This window comes from Oryx dammah, unplaced genomic scaffold, assembly GCF_014754425.2.
Source record: "Oryx dammah isolate SB20612 unplaced genomic scaffold, SCBI_Odam_1.1 HiC_scaffold_27, whole genome shotgun sequence".
Classification (NCBI taxonomy): domain Eukaryota; kingdom Metazoa; phylum Chordata; class Mammalia; order Artiodactyla; family Bovidae; genus Oryx; species Oryx dammah.
In genome coordinates this window covers 94664132-94688873 of record NW_024070211.1, presented here as the reverse complement: position 1 = coordinate 94688873, position 24742 = coordinate 94664132, and the positions used below count along the sequence as shown (strand labels likewise).

General features: G+C 36.3%; 1 protein-coding gene across 2 annotated transcripts in view; it reads right to left on the bottom strand.

The window, feature by feature from the left end:
• Positions 1 to 15051: 15051 nt before the first annotated feature.
• The window catches only part of KCNJ3 (potassium inwardly rectifying channel subfamily J member 3), a 184306-nt gene continuing 174615 nt past the window's right edge, over positions 15052 to 24742 (bottom strand). For both annotated transcript variants that reach the window (XM_040229108.1, XM_040229107.1), the window contains one exon: positions 15052 to 18421. In XM_040229108.1, the coding sequence (XP_040085042.1) occupies positions 18416 to 18421 (6 nt within the window). In that variant the 3' untranslated portion in view covers positions 15052 to 18415. The remainder of the gene's footprint in view (positions 18422 to 24742) is intronic.

Genomic DNA, 24742 nt, shown 5'->3' with positions numbered 1-24742 from the left:
ATAGGATGGTTGAAATAGTAGTTGCACATTCAATTCCATAGTTCTGGAAGAGAATGGGATGTAATTCACTATCAAATACGTCCTCACTGGCATGGGAGTAACCTATCAGGAAGATTTGTTGTTGTTCAGTCACTCAGTTACCCCACTTTTCTTGCCTGGAAAATCCCATGGATGGAGGAGCCTGGTAGGCTGCAGTCCATGGGGTTGCTAAGAGTCAGACACGACTGAGCAACTTCACGTTCACTTTTCACTTTCATGCATTGGAGAAGGAAATGGCACATGACTGAAGTAACTTAGCAGCAGCAGCAGCAGTCACTCAATTGTGTCTGACTCTTTGCGACCCCATGGACTGCAGCATGCCAGGCATCCCTGTTCTTCACTATCTCTCAGAATTTGCTCAAACTGATGTCCATTGAGTTGGTGATGCCATCCAACCATCTCATCCTCTGTCACCCCCTTTTCCTCCTGCCCTCAATCTTTCCTGGCATCAGGGTCTTTTACACTGAGTCAACTCTTCACATCAGGTGGCTAAAGTATGGGAGCTTCAGCTTTAGCATCAGTCCTTCCAATGAATATTCAGGGTTGATTTCCCTTAGGATTGACTGGTTTGACTTCCTTGTAGTCCAAGGGACTCTCAAGAGTCTTCTCCAGCACTACAGCTTGAAAGGATCAATTCTTCAGCATTCAGCCTTTATTATGGTCCAGCTCTCATATCTGTACATGATTACTGGAAAATGATTATCTGGAAGATGAGTATGGGAAAAAAAATGGTTCTACAGTTTGGCAAATAAGGGGTCATCTGTTTCGTGAGAACAATGAATAACAATCAAGTCACAGAATGAAGCAATCTGTTCACATCATTCAGTTTGTTTACGTGGAGGCCTAGTACAAACTAGAGTCGCCAGATTCTTTGCATTATAATTAGTTTCCTCTTCTAGACTGAACTAAAATTATTCTCTGACCTGACTCTCTCATTTATAGGTAAATACAAAAATAGTTTTCCTAATATCTTAAAAATTATCTGATTATTCTATTTTACATATTTTCTTAAAACTTGCACACTGAATTTGAAACCATTTATATACATGAATACAAACCTCTAAAATAGTTATTTATTCCATTTCAAAGAATATAATTTATAACCATAAAAAAGGCTGAGTGCCAAAGAATTGATGTTTCCAAGTTGTGGTGCTGGAAAAGACTCTTGAGAGTCCCTTGGACAGTAAAATCATCAAACCAGTCAATACGAAAGGATACCAACCATGAATATTCATTGGAAGGACTGTTGCTGAAGCTCCAATACCTTGGCCATCTAATGCGAAGAGCTGACTCATTTGGAAAGACCCTGATGCTGGGAAGGATCAAAAGCCAAAAGAGAAGGGAGCAGCAGAGGATGAGAGGGTTAGATAGCATCACTGACACAATGGGTGTGAATATGAGCACACTCTGGGAGATAGTGGAGGACAGAGGATCCTGGATGCTGCAGCCCATGGGGTCTCAAAGAGTCAGACAGTCTGACTTAGTGACTGAATAAAACAAAGACATGCAAATATCTAAAGTAATTTTTGTAGTTTCTTTCTTCCATCTCAAAGAATATCATTTCCACATTTTAAACTTTATGGGAATATGTATATACATATATATGTGTGTGTGTGTGTATATATATATATATATATCAGAATTATCAGGTCATTTTATTATTTTGAAACTATGATTTAGTTATTTTTAATGCACTGAATAGGAATGAATTCCAACATTCATTAAAGCAAGTACTTGGAATAGTGATCTGGAAATTTAGATTTTTTAAAAATTACTTTGAGATGGAGTTTGGTTGACTTGCTTTCTTGTCATCAGGCTTCAGTATTCCCTTTCAGGTTTTGCCAAGTCAGCTGCTATTAAGCACAGTAAATACTCAGATAGTTCAGGAATGAGTTTCTTTCAAGAGAGCACACTAAGTTGAGCACTTATTCTGAAAGAAAGTTAAAGTTAAACCTTTAATTAAAATTACAATTATCTTAGTATGGCAAAATAATGTCTGCCATGTTTATTTAACTTTTCACTGGATAAATTAGACCAATTTACATGGCGAAACTGGGTGGAGATTGGCATTTGTCAAATGGCATTTGTCTAACCCAACCAGGATACTCAGAGAATACACTGTATCTGTGCCCATCATCCCAGATATTGCTTACAGCTGTCTATTCAATTCAATTTCTATTGAAATTTCAAATGATCTATATGACCTGGGGGAGACCAAGATATATACCACTGGTTCTCTTTCCCCAGATGTGGGAAATTAGCTATATTATAGCAAAGTGAAAGTGAAAGTGAAGTCGCTCATTTGTGCCTGACTCTTTGTGACACATAGGCTGGAGCTACTCCATGTTAAAGGTCAGGAGGGGCGTCAGTGAGGAGATACCCCTCATCCAAGTTAAGGAGCAGCGGCTGCACTTTGCTGGAGCAGCTGTGAAGAGATACCCCATGCCCAAGGTAAGAGAAACCGAAGTAAGACAGTAAGTGTTGCGAGAGGGCATCAGAGGGCAGACACACTGAAACCATAATCACAGAAAACTAGTCAATCTAATCACACTAGGATGACAGCCTGGTCTAACTCAATGAAACTAAGCCATGCCCTATGGGGCCACCCAAGATGGGTGGGCATGGTGGAGAGGTCTGACAGAATGTGGTCCACTGGAGAAGGGAATGGCAAACCACTTCAGTATTCTTGCCTTGAGAACCCCATGAACAGTATGAAAAGGCAAAATGATAGGATATTGAAAGAGGAACTCCCCAGGTCAGTAGGTGCCCAATATGCTACTTGAGATCAGTGGAGAAAAAACTCCAGAAAGAATGAAGGGATGGAGCAAAAGCAAAAGCAATACCCAGTTGTAGACGTGACTGGTGATAGAAGCAAGGTCCGATGCTGTATAGAGCAGTATTGCATAGGAACCTGGAATGTCAGGTCCATGAATCAAGGCAAATTGGAAGTGGTCAAATAGGAGATGGCAATAGTGAACGTCCACATTCTAGGAATCAGTGAACTAAAATGGACTGGAATGGGTGAATTTAACTCAGATGACCATTATATCTACTACTGTGGGCAAGAATCCCTTAGAAGAAATGGAGTAGCCATCATGGTCAACAAGAGTCCGAAATGCAGTACTTGGATGCAATCTCAAAAATGACAGAATGAACTCTGTTCATTGCCAAGGCAAACCATTCAGTATCAGAGTAATCCAAGTCTATGCCCCAACCAGTAACACTGAAGAAGCTGAAGTTGACCAGTTCTATGAAGACCTACAAGACTTTTTAGAACTAACACCCCCCAAAAGATGTCCTTTGCATTATAGGGGACTGGAATTCAAGAGTATGAAGTCAAGAAACACCTGGAGTAACAGGCAAATTTGTCCTTGGAATATGGAATGAAGCAGGGTAAAGGCTAATAGAGTTTTACCAAGATAGGGTGCCTGATGAACTATCGACTGAGGTTTGTGACATTGTACAGGAGAGAGGGATCAAGACCGTCCCCATGGAAAAGAAATGCAAAAAGCAAAATGGCTGTCTGGGAAGGCCTTACAAATAGCTGTGAAAAGAAGAGAAGCGAAAAGCAAAGGAGAAAAGGAAAGATATAAGCATCTGAATTCAGAAAATGAAGGTCATGGCATCCGGTCCCATCATTTCATGGGAAATAGATGGGGAAACAGTGGAAACAGTGTCAGACTTTATTTTGGGGGGCTCCAAAATCACTGCAGATGGTGACTGCAGCCATGAAATTAAAAGACGCTTACTCCTTGGAAGGAAAGTTATGATGAACCTAGATAGCATATTCAAAAGCAAAGACATTACTTTGCCAACTAAGGTCCATCTAGTCAAGGCTATGGTTTTTCCAGTTTTCATGTATGGATGTGAGAGTTGGACTGTGAAGAAGGCTGAGCGCCGAAGAATTGATGCTTTTGAACTGTGGTGTTGGAGAAAACTCTTGAGAGTCCCTTGACTGCAAGGAGATCCAACCAGTCCATTCTGAAGGAGATCAGCCCTGGGATTTCTTTGGAAGGAATGATGCTAAAGCTGAAACTCCAGTACTTTGGCCACCTCATGCGAAGAATTGACTCATTAGAAAAGACTCTGATGCTGGGAGGGATTGGGGGCAGGAGAAAAAGGGGACGACCGAGGATGAGATGGCTGGATGGCATCACGGACTCGATGGATGTGCATCTGAGTGAACTCCGGGAGTTGGTGATGGACAGGGAGGCCTGGCGTGCTGCGATTCACAGGGTCACAAAGAGTCGGACACGACTGAGTGACTGAACTGAACTGAATTGAACTGAACTGAATGCAGAGTTCCAAAGAATAGCAAGAAGAGATAAGTAAGCCTTCCTCAGTGATAAATGCAAAGAAATAGAGGAAAACAACAGAATGGGAAAGACTAGAGATCTCTTCAAGAAAATTAGAGATACCAAGGGAACATTTCATGCAAAGATGGGCTCAATAAAGGACAGAAATGGTATGCATCTAACAGAAGCAGAAGATATTAAGAAGTGGTGGAAAGAATACACAGAAGTACTGTACATAAAAGATCTTCACAACCAAGATAATCACGATGCTGTGATCACTCACCTAGAGCCAGACATCTTGGAATGTGAAGTCAAATAGAAAACATCACTATGAACAAAGCTAGTGGAGGTGATGGAATTCCAGTTGAGCTATTTCAAATACTGAAAGATGATGCTGTGAAAGTGCTGCATTTAATAGGCCAGCAAATTTGGAAAACTCAGCAGTGGCCACAGGACTGGAAAAGGTCAGTTTTCATTCCAATCCCAAAGAAAGGCAATGCCAAAGAATCCTCAAACTACTGCACAATTGCACTCATCTCACATGCTAGTAAAGTAATGCTCAAAATTCTCCAAGCCAGACTTCAGCAATATGTGAACCGTGAACTTCCAGATGTTCAAGCTGGATTTAGAAAAGGCAGAGGAACCAGAGATCAAATTGCCAACATCCGCTGGATCATGGAAAAAGCAAGAGAGTTCCAGAAAAACATCTATTTCTGCTTTATTGACTATGCCAAAGCCTTTGACTGTGTGGATCACAATAAACTGTGGACAATTCTGAAAGAGATGGGAATACCAGACCACCTGACCTGCCTCTTGAGAAATCTGTATGCAGGTCAGGAAGCAACAGTTAGAACTGGACATGGAACAACAAACTGGTTCCAAATAGGAAAAGGAGTATGTCAAGGCTGTATATTGTCACCCTGCTTATTTAACTTATATGCAGAGTACATCATGAGAAACGTGGGGCTGAAGGAAGTACAAGCTGGAATCAAGATTGCCAGGAGAAATATCAATAACCTCAGATATGTAGATGACACCACCCTTATGGCAGAAAGTGAAGAGGAACTAAAAAGTGAAAGTGGAGAGTGAAAAAGTTGGCTTAAAGCTCAACATTCAGAAAACTAAGATCATGGCATCTTGTCCCATCACTTCATGGTAATAGATGGGGAAACAGTGGAAACAGTGTCAGACTTTATTTTTCTGGGCTTCAAAATCACTGCAGATGGTGACTGCAGCCATGAAATTAAAAGACGCTTACTCCTTGGAAGGAAAGTTTTGAACAACCTGGACAGCATATTCAAAAGCAGAGACATTACTTTGCCAACAAAGGTCCGACTACTCAAGACTATGGTTTTTCCTGTGGTCATGTATGGATATGAGAGATAGACTGTGAAGAAAGCTGAGTGCTGAAGAATTGATGCTTTTGATCTGTGGTGTTGGAGAAGACTCTTGAGAGTCCCTTGGACTGCAAGAGATCCAACCAGTCCATTCTAAAGGAGATCAGCCTTGGGATTTCTTTGGAAGGAATGATGCTAAAGCTGAAACTCCAGTACTTTGGCCACCTCATGAGAAGAATTGACTCACTGGAAAAGACTCTGATGCTGGGAGGGATTGGGGGCAGGAGGAGAAGAGGATGACAGAGGATGAGATGGCTGGATGGCATCACCAACTCGATGGACATGAGTTTTAGTGAACTCCCGGTGTTGCTGATGGATAGAAAGGCCTGGCGTGCTGCAATTCATGGGTCACAAAGAGTCGGACACGACTGAGCAACTGAACTGAACTGAACTGAGACTGTAGCTTAACAGGCTCCTCCGTCCATGGGATTTTCCAGGCAAAAGTACTGGAGTGGTTGCCATTTCCTTCTCCAGGAGATCTTCCCAATCCAGAGATTGAACCCGGGTCTCCCGCATTGTAGGCAGACACTTTACCATCTGAGCCACCAGGGAAGCCAAAGGTAAGGCCCTACAAGTTAGCTATAAATTAAAATTGTAAAGTAGAGATTCTGATTTGTACATCAAAGCTCACACAGTTGCAGGAATTTAACTATATGTGGTTTGTGTATGAATATCAGTCTATATGTAGTCTACCTTGGTGCATCACTATGTTGAATCCCAAGGCTGAATGAAACGGTCAATATAGAACATTTATTTCCTTGAGTGATGTTGAATAACATCAAGTTTTTATTTTTCTACAAATAATTATTTGAAAAATACATTTTGTTGCATAAATTTTAAATTCAAGTGATTTAACCAGTGAATCATTCATTATTAAATTTTAAGTAGTGGAAAATCTAAAATATTATTCCAGATGATTCTAACTTATGTGTTAACACTCAACACTGTTTTTTCTTAAATTCCATCTTGGATTAGAAATCAGGAATTATTCCTCTGAAACAAATACCTGAATCAAAAATCACCTCTTGATTAGCAAACGGCCAATATCAAAACTGTTTTATTGTTTCAATATTTGCTGCTTCATAGTTTGCATTTTACCATCTTTCCTTAAATCAAGTTAATGCTCTTAAATGCAGCAAGAAAAGTAAAGAGAGGAAATAAACTTTCAAATAACATTTTCCTTTGGGGAACAGTTCAGGTAATTTGGAGTGCTTGATTGCAATGTTTGAGGAAGGAGACAATGTTGTGAAAATATAATGAGAGTTAAAAAGATCTGAAATTGCTGGCTGTTATTTGGGGAAATGTTAGTGTTTTCCTTTTCAGGTAAGGGGAACAACATAAAGTGGTTCTCTTTTTCCTCCCTACTTTTCAGGAGTGAAATGTTACATCAATTACAGAATCTGTATTAACCATTGCAATAAGAATATGTTTTTTGTTTTTCTCACTTCTTATGCATTCAATCTTATTTGTATATCATTTTGTAAGCCCCATAAATTCTGATGGATGTAAAACTGTAAATAAAGTTTAATGAGCAACATATTGGTTCCATTGAAATAAAAATTGTGAAGTCCATTTATCCCATATATATATTGGAAGAGTAAACTTCCTAAAATATGTATCTGATTCCACCATCCTTTTAAAATTTTTAAAAGTTGGTTTTCAACATAAAAACCCAACTGTTTTTGAGGATTATAATATTCATGAATGGGTCCCTATTTACCTCTCTAATTATCACCTATATTAACGTACTTCTCATGACCCAACATCTAGTCTTTCTAAACTACTCATATTTGCAACACATAATATGTTTTCCAAACTGTGTTAATCTATAACAGTGCTTCTTTTACTTCTTTTCATTATCTATGTAATTTCTCCAAATCTCTGAAAATACAGTTCCAGTATCCCTTGCTACAAAATGCTTTTCAAGATCCTCCCACATTGTTTAAACCCATCCCAGTCCCAAACCTGATATGAGTTGGATCACCTTCTTCCTCATTGTGCCCATAGTATCATGCATAGTTATGCTTCAAAACATTCAGAACACTGAATGTTTGAGGTGCTTTTATGTAACTCTAGTGTATATCTTAACACCTACAACATAATAGGCATACAAAATTGATCAAACAAGTGTTTATTGATTTGACTTTTAAGTTGATGGGTTTCTGTGGATATATCAACCCTGCAGAAAATTTCAAACTGGATGAGTACCCAGAAAATTCATGTCAATGGACAAAAGGTGTCATAGATTGTACATATGGCAAAATTGATTACATCATCTTCAAATAAGATCTCCCCTACATAAAAGGCATGCTTGAGAATTTGAAGAGTATTAAAAGGGGGCATTGGGAAAAGAAACAAAGTAAAAATATATAACCAATGGCTAAAAAATAATTTATGGATTCAGAGTAGATTATTGGTATAAATACTGGTCATTCACAGTAGTGCTCCATTCCAACTTTACCAACATTAGATTCTCAGTGGAGAGGGAGACTGCCCTCTTCAAGACTAACTGTAATGTACACTTCCCCAAGGGCTTCCCAGATGGTGCTAGTGGTAAGGAATCTGCTTGCCAACGCAGGAGACCTGAGAGATGCAGGTTTGATCCCTGGGTTGCAAAGATCCCCTGGAGGAGTAAATGGCATTCAGCATTCTTGCCTGGGCAATTCCATGGACAGAGGTGCCTGGTGGGCTACAGTCCATGGGGCCACAAAAAGTCAGACGCGACTACTCATCTGCACACAAGTACACACTTTCCCAAGCAAATATTTTGTCCTCTGACTTGATCATCAATCATTATTTTATGCTCTAACAAGCCTAAAATTTGTGATTAATCCTTACTTTCTTTAAGATACTATATATCTTATCACAGCATAGATCTCAATTTACCAAATATCTGCCACCGTGTCTTCTTTACTGTTAAATATCAACTCAGTAAGTCACCCAGAATGGAAAGTGTCTAGTGTTAAACATGAGTCATCTTAGTCAAAACACCACAGTTGGATGAGAGGGTTCATTCACATGTGCAAATCTAAATATTTTATTAATAAGTGAAGCTCTGACTAATGTGGAATACAAATTTCAAGAATACAGTGTATTACAGTTTCACACTATAAATTATACATATGGGGAAATGAGAGCCAGTGAAGTCAAACCTTTACAGGGTTACAAAAAAACTAGTCTATGATATCATTAATTGTCTTATTCTGTGCACAACTTTCCTTTTAATACAAATAGCTTATGAAACCAAGAAACTATATTATTAGTGAATAGGGGGAAGAGATAAAAGTTGATAATAAAAAGCAGTCATTTATTTAGAAAACGTTAATGAAAAAGGAAGCCATATATCTCACACTTTAAAAATTTATATTACTGTAAGTCCATATCATTATAATAACAGACTACTGGTAAAGGACATGCTGTTACCATTCATTTACAAAAATAAACCTTAATGTAAGTGATATTTTCTGATTTTCCCTTCTCATTTAGTCAGCCACTGAAGTATAACCTTGATCTTAATACAAGTCTCATGGGCCCATCCACTGTCTCTGCATACTGTTCATTGATCATTTGGTTAAAATATGACGGGATATATTTCTAAAATTAACTTTTAGGTCACAAGCTTTCATACATTTTAAGTGTCTATATGGCAGATAGTTTTCTGCCAACAAATACTGACATCAGCTTTTAGGTTATGTACTGAAATGTAAATCCATCTTTGATATTTTTAAGACCAAAGGATAGGGTTCTTATCAAGAAAAGTGAACTTGATATACAAGCTCAGATTCAGGACACTGAAGTTTTGGATGTCATTTTCAATCTATTTAATGAAACACTGCTTTTTTTTTTCTCTCTCTAAAAATGTGGAAAATAAAACCTAATAGACTATGAGGCTTGCTCATAGACTATGACAAAAATAAATTCCTAAGAGAATAATTAAATAATGTCTTGTTAAATATGTTTCTTTACAAAGAAGGATGATATTAATGAGAATAAATACTGCTCCTATTTTTACATATACTGAGACACTGGAAAAAATATTTTGTTGAGACAGTATTTCATTTGATACAAAAGGAGGAAAGAAGAAAACTTAGTGAGATACAATGATCCTCAAAGAAATCCACATCATAATCTATGGAATCTGTGACTATGCTACCTTACTTGGCGAAAGTGACTGGCATATGTGACTATATTAAGGACAGATATGGGAAGATTATTTCAGATTATCCAGGTGAGGCCAGTGTAATCACAACGGTCCTTAAAATTGGAGGAAGAAGGTAGAAGAGTCAGAAGATGTGACTATGAACAAAAGCACAGAGAGATGGAAATTTTTTGGCTTTGATGATGGAAGGAGAGGGCAATGAGCTAAACCCACTCCAGTATCCTTGCCTGGAAAATCCCATGGACGGAGAAACCTGGTTAGGCTACAGTCCACGGGGTCACAAAGAGTCAGACACAGCTGAGCGACTTCACTCTAGAAACTGAAAACATCAAGGAAATTAATTCTCTTCTAGAGCTTCCAGACAGAACTTAAGCCCTGGTAATGTACTGATTTTAGCCCAATGAGGCCTATGTCAAACTTCTACCTATAGACTTATACATTTACTTATACATATACTTCTACTTATAGTCTTATACATTTGTGCTACTGAGGCTTCAATTTGCTGTGTATGTGTATGTGTGCCAAGTCTCTTCAGCTGTGTCAGACTCTGCGTCACAGCGGATTGTAGCCCACCAAGCTCCTTTGTCCGTAGGATTCTCGAGGCAGGAATACTGGAGTGGGTTGCCATTATCTACTCCAGGGGATCTTCCCAACACAGGGATCAACCCTGAGTCTCTTACATCTCCCTCATTGTCAGGTGAGTTCTTTACCTAGCACCACCTGGGAATTATAACAGTGATAGAAAACTAATACAGGAAAGCTGGCCTTTCTTCTCCAAATGGAAGCTTAACTCTAAGTATTTACTACTGCTACTTTCTGAAACTACTGAAACAATAGTAGAGGGATTTTCAAAGCATAGCAGAGTAAAAAGATCAGGAAAGGAGAGTGTAAAAAGAACTCCTTGAAACCCTGTTTAAAAAGCACACTTACCTTTGTTTTAATCAACTCAACTTGTTTTCAGAACAATGACAGCAAGGCACCTCTCTGTAGGAAGGTGATTAAGTGTCTTACCTGGACAATGTCATTGACTTTAAAGAAGAAGTCTAAAGACACCAACTTCTGGTGAAGAGTCAAACCACATCACTGAAAATGGAAGTTGACAGACTTACTGCATACAATTGTGCAGAGTCTCAATAATCTTAAATTCAAAATCATATATATTAATAGATATTAGAAATATAATGTGTGCAGAAGAAACAGTTAAAACACAGTAAAAAATTTGACAGCACTAAAATCCTTCACTTATGATACAAGAGAAAGACTCAAAAAAAAAAAAAAAAAGGAAACCTTTAGAAAACAATAACAACAACAAAACTGTTTCTTGAAAATTGAGACTACCATAGAAGAATATCTTGGAAGATAAATGAAATAAAATAGATGCATATAAAGTTATAGATGATAAAATTAAGAAACTATCCAAGAAAGTGGAGAAAAAATACAAGAGTTACATAGAAGAGAAAACAGGAGAATATTAGAAAATCATTCCAAGAGTTCTGACATCCAAGTCATGAAGATTCCAGAAAGAAGGCTAGAGGAAGATGGAAGAGAGTAAATAAAGGAAAAAGAACTTAAGAAAATTTTCCTGATGGTCATGAATTTCCAGATTGAAAGTCCACAGCAATATAGATTAAAATGAATGCACACTTAGGCAGAAATTTTGACATTTTAGAACACCAGGGAGGATTAGAATATCCCATTAGCTTTTAAGCAGAGAAATCAGTTTTACACAAGGCCCAAAAACTTAATGGTGTTAGACATCTCAATAGCAACATTACAGTCTAGCAGTAAAAGGAACAATGTTACTGAAATTCAGAAGGAACATAATTTCTATACTAGACCAAACTCTTAATTATTAGGGACAAGTTATCTTATTTAAAGATATCAAACTTTCAAAAAGTTTACTTCTAGTTTTTTGTTTGTTTGTTTTTCCTTTTTCTCCTGAGAAACCCCTGGGAAATGTGATTCATCAAAACTGAAAGAGTAAAGACTTCCCTGGCAGTCCAACAGTTAAGACTCTGCCCTTCCACTGAAGAGGCATGGTTCCAACCTTAGTAGGGAACTAAGAAAGATCCCATGTGCCATGTAGCACAGCCAGAAAAACAAAAACAAGGAGTAAACCAAGTAAGCTATGTATGTTCCATGAAACTGGGTTTCTCTACCAGGAAAGACATGAATGGAATTCCCATGATTATAAAGGGAGATCCCAAGACAACAGCTGTGCACTAAATGGAGAGAGATTTACACAACTGAGCAGATCAGGATGTTTTGATAGAGATTTCATCAAGAAGATAACACTGTTCCAATATTTTATGTGTTTGAGGAATTAATAGGAAAATATTTATAATTGGGAAAGACACTATGGCTAAATTTGTGATGTTTGTGTCTGACTATTGGGGGCCTATGGCCTCTAGCCTGCCAGGCTTCTCTACCCATGGAGTTTTCCAGGCAACAATACTGGAGTGGGTTGCCATTTCCTCCTCCAGGGGATCATCTCAAACCAGGGCTCAAACATGCAACACGCATCTCTTGTGTCTCCTTCATTGGCAGATGGATTCTTTCACCACTAGTCCCACAAGTATAGGTATGAATAAGCAAAGGAAAAACATTCTGCCAACTTTAGCGGGGAGAAGCTGTGAAGGATGAGAAAAATGATCAAAATATATGAATTCAAATGTGGTGGTGGTTTAGTAGCTAAATCGTGTCCAACTCTTGCAACCCCGTGGACTGTAGCCTGCCAGGCTCCTCTGTCTGTGGGATTCTCCAAGCAAGAATACTGGAGTGGGTTGCCATTTCCTTCTCCAAGGAATCTTCCCAACCCAGGAATCAAACCCAGGTCTCCTGCATTGCAGGCAGATTCTTTACCAACTGAGCCACAAGGGAAGTAGTATAACTTAAAACACTGCTAATTAATCTAGTAAAAATATGAAAATATATAACAATATTGGAACTCTAGGGTAGGGTGTACACAGGAGGGGCTTCCCAGGTGGCTCAGTGGTGGAGTCCGCCTGTCAATGCCAGAGCCATAAGAGACATGGGTTTGTTTCCTGAGTTGGGAAGATCCCCTGCAGGAGGAAATGGCAACCCACTCCAGTATTCTTGCCTGGATAACCCCACGGACCCAGGAGTCCATGGGGGTGCAAAGAGTTGGACATGACTGAGCAACTGTACATGCACATGTGTACACAGTAGAGGTGTGGTGAACAGCAAGTGTAGAAGTAGAAATATATCTCCATCTACCACAATGTAAACAGATAATGCCCCAAATGGAAAATCCAGAAGCAACAGCAAAGCAACAGAACCACCCAAGAAGGTAGGGACTACTCACTCAGCTTTGTGGATTTCATTTAATTAAAAACCCCTCTAAACAACCTCACTGAGAATCATTTTTATCAAGTGTAAAACAGGGATAATCTCCACCACGTAAAGTTGACGTAAAGATTCAATTTGCACAACTATGTGCAAATTAGTACGCAAGTGATTGACTAGCGAAGCTGGGAAAGGATAGAGTAGTTAAATTGAATGCTGAATTTAATAAGTAATGAGAAAAGATAATGGGCCCTACTATATCTTTTGTCCATTGGTCACACACAGCCCAAATATTCAAAAACAGCCATGATTTTGAGAAAATTTTCAGGTACAAAAAAACATAATTTGGAAAAAAATTCTACTGGATGACACAGATCATCCATTTTGAACTCCACTATGGCAGAATCTGTAGGAACAAGACTTTGTGGATTAATTCTGTGAGGCACCAGAGACTTGAACATACGACATAGCATCGAACTCATCTGATCTGAAATTAGGAAAACACTTTTTCCTTGAAACACTATCAGAAAAAGTAAATGACCATTTTTCCAAAAGGTGATTTGATACTTAAAGAAATTAGGAAAACTGTGTATTTGTCTGCTTTACTTACTGTGGCTTCTGAGACTCAGGTTCAGCAAAGGTTAAGATGGTCATGAAGCTTCTTCCAAGAAATGCAGGTCTCAAATGATCTGTATTAGTAAGTTCAGGTTCCATATTGCTGAAGCATCTCATCAGTAAGGAGCCAAAATAAAAGTAACCTTTGAGGAACGGCTTGTAATGGACTGAATTATTGATTTTCAGTAGTTAAAAGTCTTAATGATAGACCAAATAATGTACTGTGAGTTATTAACTTTTGGGAAGTAGAGAAAGGATGAGCATGCTATAAAAATTTAACCCAATCATATTTTGAAAGTTTAGAACAGTTTTTATAAAACTGAACTTGCCGTATTGAATACATAAGTTATTACTTTTGTAACCTAAATGACCTTGCACATTTAAATAATAAACTTGCTTGCCAGACAATGCAATTAGCTTGATGCTAATTTAAATATGTACAACATAACTCAAGCACAAATTCTGAAGTAGAGCTCACAGATGTGCTGTGTTGTCAAGCTGAACTCTCTTCAAAGTATGAAATAGTAGAAACCTTCATTCAAATGGAATGTAAACCACCTTCCCCATAATCTCACCTTTCCTCCAAAAGAAATCACACTTTATGGTTGCATCCTATTCTACAAAGTGTCTCTTGAGTACTGACACAACTAAATACTTTTTCAAAGTATTTAATACCATATATGGATGAATTTAAAACAGCATAAGAATTTTTTCATAAATAATTAATGATAAAATATCCTAATTTTTAATTGAATATATATTTACAAAAATCTATCCACATATTGCTGAGAAGGATATTTAAATTGAAGATAGGCATTGTCAAAATAATTGTATTTTCATTTACATTTTAATAGAGTGAAATATTTTACCATGACAGAACTATCCATGAAAATACCATTAAAAGGGACTAGTTTCTAATAAAGTTGAATTATTCAGTTCAATGAATACTATATTTTGCTTTACAATAGTTGCCACATTGGTGGGCTGAAAATTATCTTGACTTAAGTTGACTTTTACTCCCTTTGATTTGAGCTCTTACAAATTCCTGAAATGGAAATATCAGAGGTTTACCTTTTATTCAGTCAATAAAATGCATAACTTTTCACTCCTAGGAAGACATGTCATGTACAGATTAAACAAATGTTACAGGAAATAACTTTGTTAAGAAGTCCTCCAGGAAGAAATACATGAAACTGAGATGATTTTGCTTGGAATGCCAGTGTCAAAAAAATCAGCGAAATGAGAAGAAAAAGCAATTCTTTATTTTTATCCAAATATATCAGACTTCATAATATAGTCTCAACAAAAATGTAGAGTCACCATATGTCATCCAAACCAAGACATTGTAAGAGTGAAAGGGAGTACTGTTGATAATTACACAGGTACAACAGGTAAAAACCAGAACTCTCCTGGATAAGCCGGGACCGTAAGAGTGAAAGGGAGTACTGTTGATAATTACACAGGCACAACAGGTAAAAACCGGAACTCTCCTGGGTAAGCCGGGACCGATGATTAACTTAGTAACAGGAGTTAAACTGCAATTACATGCAGAAATTATACCTTTCCCATATACATGTGGGAAAGATAAAGGAATAGCATTCACTAAGAAAAATTATTTCGGCAACAGTGGTTCTTTCTCATCATTTAGGTCTCTGTTTAAATATCACCCTCTCCCCCTTCCAAAATAATCATTTCACCCAATCATTTTCCATTGTGTTACTCTGCTTTCCTTCCATTAACTGATATTTTGACTCTGAAATTCTGTTATTTTTATCTCCCCTCCCCCCTCTCCAACTGATATGTGGTGTTTGAATGAGCAATGACCACCTCTGACTTAGTCATATCCAAATCTACAGGAGCTAAAAATGCCTAGAACTTAAAAGAAATGCAGAATTTCATTGAATGAATGATTGAATGTATTTGGAGAGTTTATTTTTGGTCCCAGTTTCCCCTTGGCACCAAAACCAAACTCAAATGACTCTCCAAATTAAATTATGGCTTTTTAGTTTTAAGTGGTTGGACTAAATGATCTGTGCAGCTTTTTCCACTGATAACAAATATACTGTGCCCCTCGGGCCCCTTCTCGCTCTGCTACTATTTCATTTCCTGTATCCAGCAAATAAGAAAGTTTGGGGGGTAAAGAGTTAGGTCAACCAGATCTATTCACAGTGGATAGATGCCCCAAGTTGATCATTTTGCCAGTAACAATTCCCTGGTATATTTTGCACCTGCAGAATTTGATTGATACAGAGGTAGCCAGAAGGTATTAATATTATTGTAGTCAATGACAGAATTGTTGATGTAATAATTTCGCAATATGAAAATCATCACAGGATTGTTAAAAAGGGGGGAAATGGTGGGAGCCGAAACCAGCTATTAAGGATTTACATATTTATAAGGAAAAATAGATTAATTCTGGACAGACTTTAAGTACAACACCCAAAGAAGTTTTATAGGAAAGTCCATGATATTCCAATAAGGAGCACTTATAAATTTTCATTAAAATCTCTACATTCCAAATCTTTATTTCGACTATGTTCTTTTGAGGAATAGTTTTAATTCCCATTAATGAGTCATAAATATCAGACCTTTGGGTTAACAAAATAGTACTGCTACACTTATTTTGGTAGGCCAGAGATCCAAGACACCAATAAATTGATTGTTTACTGAAACAAAACAAAGCAAAAAACTTACATGGGTAAAATGTCTTCAGGTTATCTGATTTTAAATTCTCTCAGGTATGTACAAAACATTCTGTCTGAATTGAGCGACAGGTATGGGATAAAATAGGTTGCCCAGGTGAGGAAAAAATCTGTCCTTTTATAACAAATGCCACAAACAAGAAAATGGCATAAAATGAGAGACACAATTAGACATACATATTTTATGCATAAATATCTATCATCTATTTCATTGTGTTGTTTTGTCTACTCAAGGATTAATTATTGGTTTTTAAAATGACAAAAGTTTGAGAAAAAGAGTGAAAATATTACCAATTCACTCAGCTTGAAACAGGGACCATTCATTATGCAATTTCACACAGATTCCAATATATTCAATATTACTTGGCTACTGACTATTACAATGACTCAGCATTTGTTCAGAGCTCATATTTAAATTAGATCATATACAAAAGAGATTTCCAGACTTTAGTCCAGGAAAGGACCAACTCTCAAAATAAGCAATGTTTATTTTTTCCCCAGTACTAGCAACTTTTAAAAATCATTAGAAATTGTCAGTATATTAGTATGCTTCAAAATTTACATGTCAAATATATAATGGTTACATTTTTGCTGGGCCGTAAGTAGCACATACTTGTGTGACTCCCTCATATAAAGTACAACTGAAAACCTTCCAGGTCCTTAAACAGCAGAAAACATTAAATCAGATTTTAAAATGACAAATAATTTAAGGCTAAAATATTTGGTATTAATAATTAATGCCAGAAGCTTTCCTAGCCTAATAAAGTAAACATGCACAAGAACTACAACTTTGAACAAAACATCACAATTTTATAGATATATGTCTCTGTGTGTGTGTGTATATATATATATGTATATATATATATATATGTGTGTGTATATATAAAACTATGTGTACACACACATATATATAGTTTTATCACCCTGAATGCTATCAACTCATGTTTGGCTTAATACATATGTTAGAAATATTGTGGATAGTACCACCACTTTAAATATATATATACATTTTCCATAATATACAATATAAATATACCATATATAAATCATGCCATAAAACTAAATGCAAAATTTGCACATTATTGCATGCTTGATGTGATAATACATGCCCATTATTAAGAACTTCCTTCTGATGTCCTCCCTTTACAATATTTTCTTTCTGCACAGTAGCAATACTTGAAAAGGTAGGGTTCTCAAATATGCATATATGACTGGGAGAAAAAAATGTACCTTTCAAATTCCTTAGAGAGGATTACCTCATCAGCCAAATATTGGACTATTACTAAATCAAACAATAAATAATGCCTGAAGGGGTGTTTTGTTATGTGAATCTATCAGAGTTCATTTTTCTTAATTTTGCTGGAAGATTGCCTTCCATCCTGGTTGCTCCTCCTGCCATCTTTTGAAGCTTTGGTGGCAAATCAGCCACTGACTGGCTCATGGGATCAGACAACATTTTGGTGGTTTTAGATACCAGTTTTTCTTCTGAGTTGCCAGGTACTGAACTTATTCGTTGAAGTTTCATGGGCAAATCGCCCAAGCTGTAGGCTTTTTCAGAAGTTGTAGAACTCATTCTCAAGAGTTTTTTGGGAAAGTCTTCTCTTCCAGTAATTTTCTGCAGCTTAGATGGAAGTTTGGTACTAATGTCATCAAGTCCATCTAAGCATTCCACAGAGTTATGTCTTTCTTTGCTGTTAGTTATGGCTGGTGCTATTAAAGGAGAGGACATAAGGAGCATTTCCTCCTGTTCTTTCACACTGTAAGGTGGGGTGGGGACTTCAAATGTTGCATGGAACTGGGAGTAATCAACTTTAAAGAATCCTTCTTCTAAGGAAATTACAGGGAAAAAACGATGACCCCAGAGAACTTCATCTTCTGTGTACGATGTTCGAGCTTGACAAGTCATCCCTGAAAGCAAAAAGAAAGTATTTGATAAATTAGGCATAGCAGAAGCACATGTTCAGGAATTTTTCACAAAGGAATTCATTTTGCTTTCTTATTTAAGCTCTGGACTGTTTATCTGAGTAGACTGAATATAGAATATGTTCAAAGTTGTGGTGTTAATAACTTTGATACATATACTTTGTTCCCATAAAAAATGAAGGGTACATTCAGTGTTTATATTTGAAGGATAGTATGTCAAAGCATTACTAATTGTTTATTATCATAAACCAAAAGTAAAAATGGCAGAGAACAGTGTCATAACGTATGTCTCTTCTATAAGGAGATAAAGTGAAAATAAAAAACTCAGATAGTCATTTTCCATCATTGAAGAAGCAATATGATATATGAAACAAACAAACCTGCCTTTGAATCCAAACTTTATGTCTGTGGAAACTTAAGGATATTTAGTTGAGTACAGCTTTCTCTTCTGAAGAGTAAAGCATAAAAAGCAATACCTATCTCCCAGGAATGCTGTGAGTACGAAATAAAATCACTCATGTTGTTGTTTAGTCGCTAACTTGTGTTCAACTCTTTGTGACCCCACGGACTGCAGCATGCCAGGCTTCCCTGTCCTTCTCTGTCTCCTGAGGTTTGTTCAAACTCATGTCCATTGAGTTGGTAATGCCATCTAACCATTTCATCCTCTGTCACTGCCTTTTCCTCCTGCCTTCAATCTTTCCCAGCATCAGTGTCTTTTCCAGTAGTTTGGCTGTTCCCATCAGGTGGCCAAAATATTGGACCTTCAGCTTCAGCATCAGTCAGTCTTTCCAATGAATATTCAGAGTTGATTTCCTCTAGGATTGACTGATTTGATCTCCTTGCAGTCCAAGGGACTCTCAAGAGTCTTTTCGAGCACACTTCAAAAGCATTAATTCTTCAGTGCTCAGCTTTCTTTATGGTCCAAATCTCACATCTGTACATGACTACTGGAAAAACCATAGCTTTGATTATATGGAACTTTGTTGGCAAAGTGAGGTCTCTGCTTTTTAATATGCTGTCTAGGTTTATCATAGCTTTTCTTCGATGGAGCAAGCATCTTTTAATTTCACGGCTGCAGTCACTATCTACTGTGATTTTGGAACCCAAGAAAATAAAATCTGTCGCTGTTTCTACTTTTCCCCACCCATTTGCCATGATGTGACATGACCAGATACCATGATCTTAATATTTTGAATGTTGAATTTAAGTCAGCTTTCACTCACATTTTTTCACCAGGTAAGCCCCCAAAGTACTCATATAGAAATGTAAAACATATCTTATAATGTCTAAAAATGGTTGTCTTTTATAAATGACAGCATGATAACCATCTCAAGGATTTACTAAATGAATAAAAGTTGCAAACAATTCTGTTGCATAATGTAAAGTTACATACATCTTCCATCCATCTTCTTTAAGGCCAAAATGAACTTTTGCTCAAGTTTTAGAAACCTATAAAATCAGTACTCTGGGCCACTGTGATGTTACAAGTTCTGTTCCTGCTATAAAAGCTTTGGAAACTGGATGCTGCATATAAGATGTGAAATGTTGCTATTTGTATATTAATATTATGTTGCTTGGATATCATTTACCTTATGCTACTCTGATTTACTCAGCTCTGTTCTCATAAATCATATGTTAAGACTGAGTTACTGTTAAATCAGTCAACTTCAATATTCTTTTGTGAATATTTGAAATATATTAATAAACTAAAGCCATATATTATATTTCAGTTTTATATTCATCAAAAGGTACAATTTTCTGTATCGTTTGCAAAAATCATTACTGTCCTCTACCTTTACCATTAGACTTCTATTAAAGGCTATTAAACTGTAAAATAAAAGATGAATTTTAAAAATGCATCTCTTCAATAGTTAAGTATAATTTAAACAAGTAATGACAGTCTTTCTTCTTTCATTTCTATTCTCTCTTTGCCAATTTATAAATAATTTCTATTGTGTTTAAGCCTGGAATAGTTTGGATAAAGAGATATTCCTTTCTTCCCCTGACTAGTAATCACATATCATACTAAGAATGAAGATAAAAGGCATAATTCAAAAATCATGTTGAAGAGAAATTAAATCCTTCACTGAAATCCTTCCAAAATCTTACCTTATAATTATTATCAGTTCTATATGACCAGGAAATCAGTTGTTATGACATATATATTGGTTTTCTCCAGACAGCTTTTAAAGAAACTTATGTAGAAAATAAATGCTCATCTCAGGCACTATGTGAGGTGCTCTCTCTCCATATTATCTCTAATCATCAATATTATCTTGCTAAGACAATCTTATGTCCATTTTAAAGAAAAGGAATGTAGTTCTCAGAGAGATTCAATCTCTTGCCCTCCTAGTACATAGATCTAGGAAGCTGAAAAGAAAAGACATCAGTATTATTCTAACTTATGTTTTTCGTTGCTATTTTTACTTTGCCATGATGTCTCTGTTATTTTAGTTAGGAACCTGATTCTAAACAACTTATCAATCTCACCATTATGGTGGATATCTAATAGTGATCCAATATTAGTCTTCATAATCTTTATCATATCAAGAATAGCCCCCAGAAATATTTATTTATTTAAGCTGTGATAGGTCTTTGTTAATATGCAGGTATTCCTCTAGTTGCCATGAGTGGGGGCCACTCTCTAGCTGTGGTTCATGAGTTTCTCGTTGTGGTGGCTTCTCTTGCTATGGAGGGCATGCTGTCTTCAGTGGCTGTGGTGTGTGGGCTCAGCAGTTGTGGTTCCTAGGCTCTTAAGCACAGGCTCAATAGATGAGTTGTACAGGCTTAGTTGCTCCATGGCATGTGGGGTCCTCCCAGACCAGGGTTCGAACCCATGTCTCCTGCACTGGTGGGTGAATTCTTAACCACTGAGCCACCAGGGGAGCACTCCAACCTCCAGAAATATGTACAGTGAAAATAACAAAATAGTTTAAAAATGATTTGTACATTTTATAGACATGCACACAGTAAGTAGCATTCTGTATTTTCAAACATTTCTAGCCTCTGACTAAATATTTCATGACAAAAAATTATAGATCATCACTAATTTAAAATGATAAAAAATGTATTTCCTGATATATCTACTTGGTTTAATTTCAAGATGTTTAAATATTGAACAAACTACTTAGAAAAACAAATACTGATGTTCTTATCCATTAGTATCAATATAGGAATATGAAAGTGAGTAAATACCTTTTATTTGTTTAGTTTAAAAGTACCCTTTAATTTCTCTCCAAGAGCAATCATTCTCATGAATTCTTTATGAATAGTTTTCAGTCTGGGGTATTAATTTAAATTAAAGAAAAGTGATTATAAATATATACTTACTGTTAAGTGACAGTACTTCCCTTACAACCTCATTTTAATTTTAAAAACACACCACTGAAAATTGATAGTGGGTGGGATTATCTGACAGGAGGGCATATATAACTAAATCGGTATTTACTCTTGGAACATAGACCTGTGTGCTTGTCCTTTGATCACTATAATGCATGTATATATTAACAGCTGAAGTAAATTCATATAATGAACTTTGTTCAATTATTTCTAACAATAGAGTACATACTGAAACAAAATTTGATTCCTATCACCATCTAAGCCCATATTTAGTGACCCTTTTTTAATATTACGAAAGGTCTATGAAATTAAAAAATCAAAATACTGTCTCCATTACTTATTATAATATACAGCATTGCTGATCCGCAATGCCTACCCTGAGTTGTTTATTATGAAGTTATCAGAAACCAGAGAGAGAAACTTAAATGAAAGAAAAAAAATGGGGAAATAAAATCTTATGAAGTTTTCACTTTGAGGAAACAGGACTGTTAACTGAGGTGATATGACATCTACAATGGAAACAGGTGTTTCAAATTCAGATATTTGTTTGCATAAAAATACCTGTAAGCTTTGTTACTAAATTGCCAGTGGTTAATTCTGACTGAAAAAGAGGGTGGCCATTTTATTCTACTATATGAAGTTGACTTTACTTTCTTCCATAGCGAACGAATACTTGTGAGGCAACGTCTTTATATAATTGAAACATATATATAAATAGCTTTCTAATACACTACTAAACAGCTTGTAGAAATCACTTAAAGCTCTCTGAGCTTCAGTTTACTCTTCTGTGAAGTAAGGATAACAGTATCCTCTGAGCTACTGAGAGTTTGAGATAAGTGAAGTGTCTAAAACAGTACTTGGTATTAGACAATGCTCAATCATAACTAATTTTTTTTAAAAAAAATCATTCTGTGGGTGATCATTTGTATTTCCTGTTTTTCCTAGACATTAGTGATAAAGCATTATTATAACTGGACAATTTTGACATATTAGTAATTTGTCCCATATTAGTAATATAGGAAATTTACTTAAAATTGCTAGGTATCACACAGCAATTTTCTTTTGAAATGGTGAATTAAAATCTGCAATATTTAAAAATGCAGAAAAAGATATGTTACTCATCTTCCCAATTTTTAGGGTTTCTCAACATTTTCCACCTAGTTATCTAGAATAGCAGAGGAGACTAAGAGTGGAAACTTGGGGTGTACTTAAAAGGCCATGACAAGGTAAGTGACTACAATCCACTATAAACTTTGGTAATGAAGGACATTTGCAGAACTTTAACCTTTGCTTGTTCTTCTTCTGTGCCTTTTACCCTGTCATTAAAAGTAGATACACAAATATCAGAAATTTCCAATTCAACAACATCATTTTTTAAAAATCTGGTTTCACCTCAGAGTATTAATGCACAATCAATGTGCGGATAATGACATTATAAACTGAATAACAGGGAGATACCTATGATGGGCAGTCTGTAGTTTAGAGAATGTGCTAAGACATAATTGATAAACTACTTCTTTTTACAATTATCCCAAATAAGTAACACCCAAAATGGTGTTAAAAAAAAAATAGAACACAGAATCCAAGAGATGATTTAATGTAAACATAACTGTTTTCTAAGAATATGTATATATCATAGTATTTGTCCTTCTTGAATGCTTTAACTTAGGATATTCCTGCTCCCAGCCGAATTATTTAAAAATAATTCATGCTTGGAATCGTAATTACAAATGCCATTTGAATCAAAATAAATGCAGGTGAAAAGATACTATCTGATTGCGCCTCTTAACTTGCAATGCAACTGTTTGCATGTTTTAACCAGATTCCAGACTTGAACAAATGTGATGAAAATCAACACAAGCTCATCTCTGTGGAAACTGGCAAAGCAACAGATGCTGCTTTAACTGGAAATAGCTGGGACTTTTGAATCCTGAGATGAAAAACATTTTGTGAAAAAATGACTTATCTGTTCATTGATTCATGGACAAAGAAACTATATATTATTTTTAAATTTATTCCAAAGTCAGTGTTTTAATTTAAAATGATAGAGGCAACGTAGTCTAATCTTTTTATTTTTGACTTTTCTTTTTCCTGATTCTGCCTTTATATCACTAAGATCATTTCCTTAACTAAATTGAATGTTCATTCAGATAAGAAGTGTGAAAGCTTTTAAAGTAAAAATGGTAAAGTGAGTTGTTACCTGATAAGTCTTTAATTAAACTATCAGAATATCTCTAAGTTAGCTGTCCTCTGTTGCTTCTTCTGGCCAGAGGTGATACATATGTCACCTACATGCAGTGGGTATGTGATAGTTAAATACAGTATTACCACAGTCTAAGGTGAGTGGGTGCTGTGATGCAAAAATACCAAATAATCAATAACTTCTGCACTGTGGAAGCTTAACCTAAACCTTACTCAAAATAGAAGTTGATGAGAGAGAAAGAGGGGTGGAGGGTTAGAAATTCTTCAGCAATGGTGTTGTGACTGTGATTTATCATGTATGTAATAAAAAGAAGGACAAAAACAGAACTCCTTTAAATAAGCCATGACATAATAATAATAATAATAAATAACATTGCTATAAGGCTTACTGTGTGTCAAATATCATTCTAAGCACTTTTCAGAATCTTCACAACTCCTTAAACAAAGTATGTGAATCTCAGCTCTACCACTAATTAATGTATGATCTTAAAAAAAATCTACTAAATCTCTTAAACTTCAATTTCATCATCTGTAAAATTAAAGACACTTGCTCCTTGGAAGAAAAGCTCTGACCAACCTAGATAGTGTGATAAAAGCAGAGACATTACCTTGCTGATAAAGGTCCATCTAGTCAAAGCTATGGTTTTTCCAGTGGTCATGTATGGATGTGAGAGTTGGACAAAGGAAGGCTGAGTGCCAAAGAATTGATGCTTTTGAACTGTAGTGTTGGAGAAGACTCTTGAGAGTCCTTTGGACTGCAAAGAG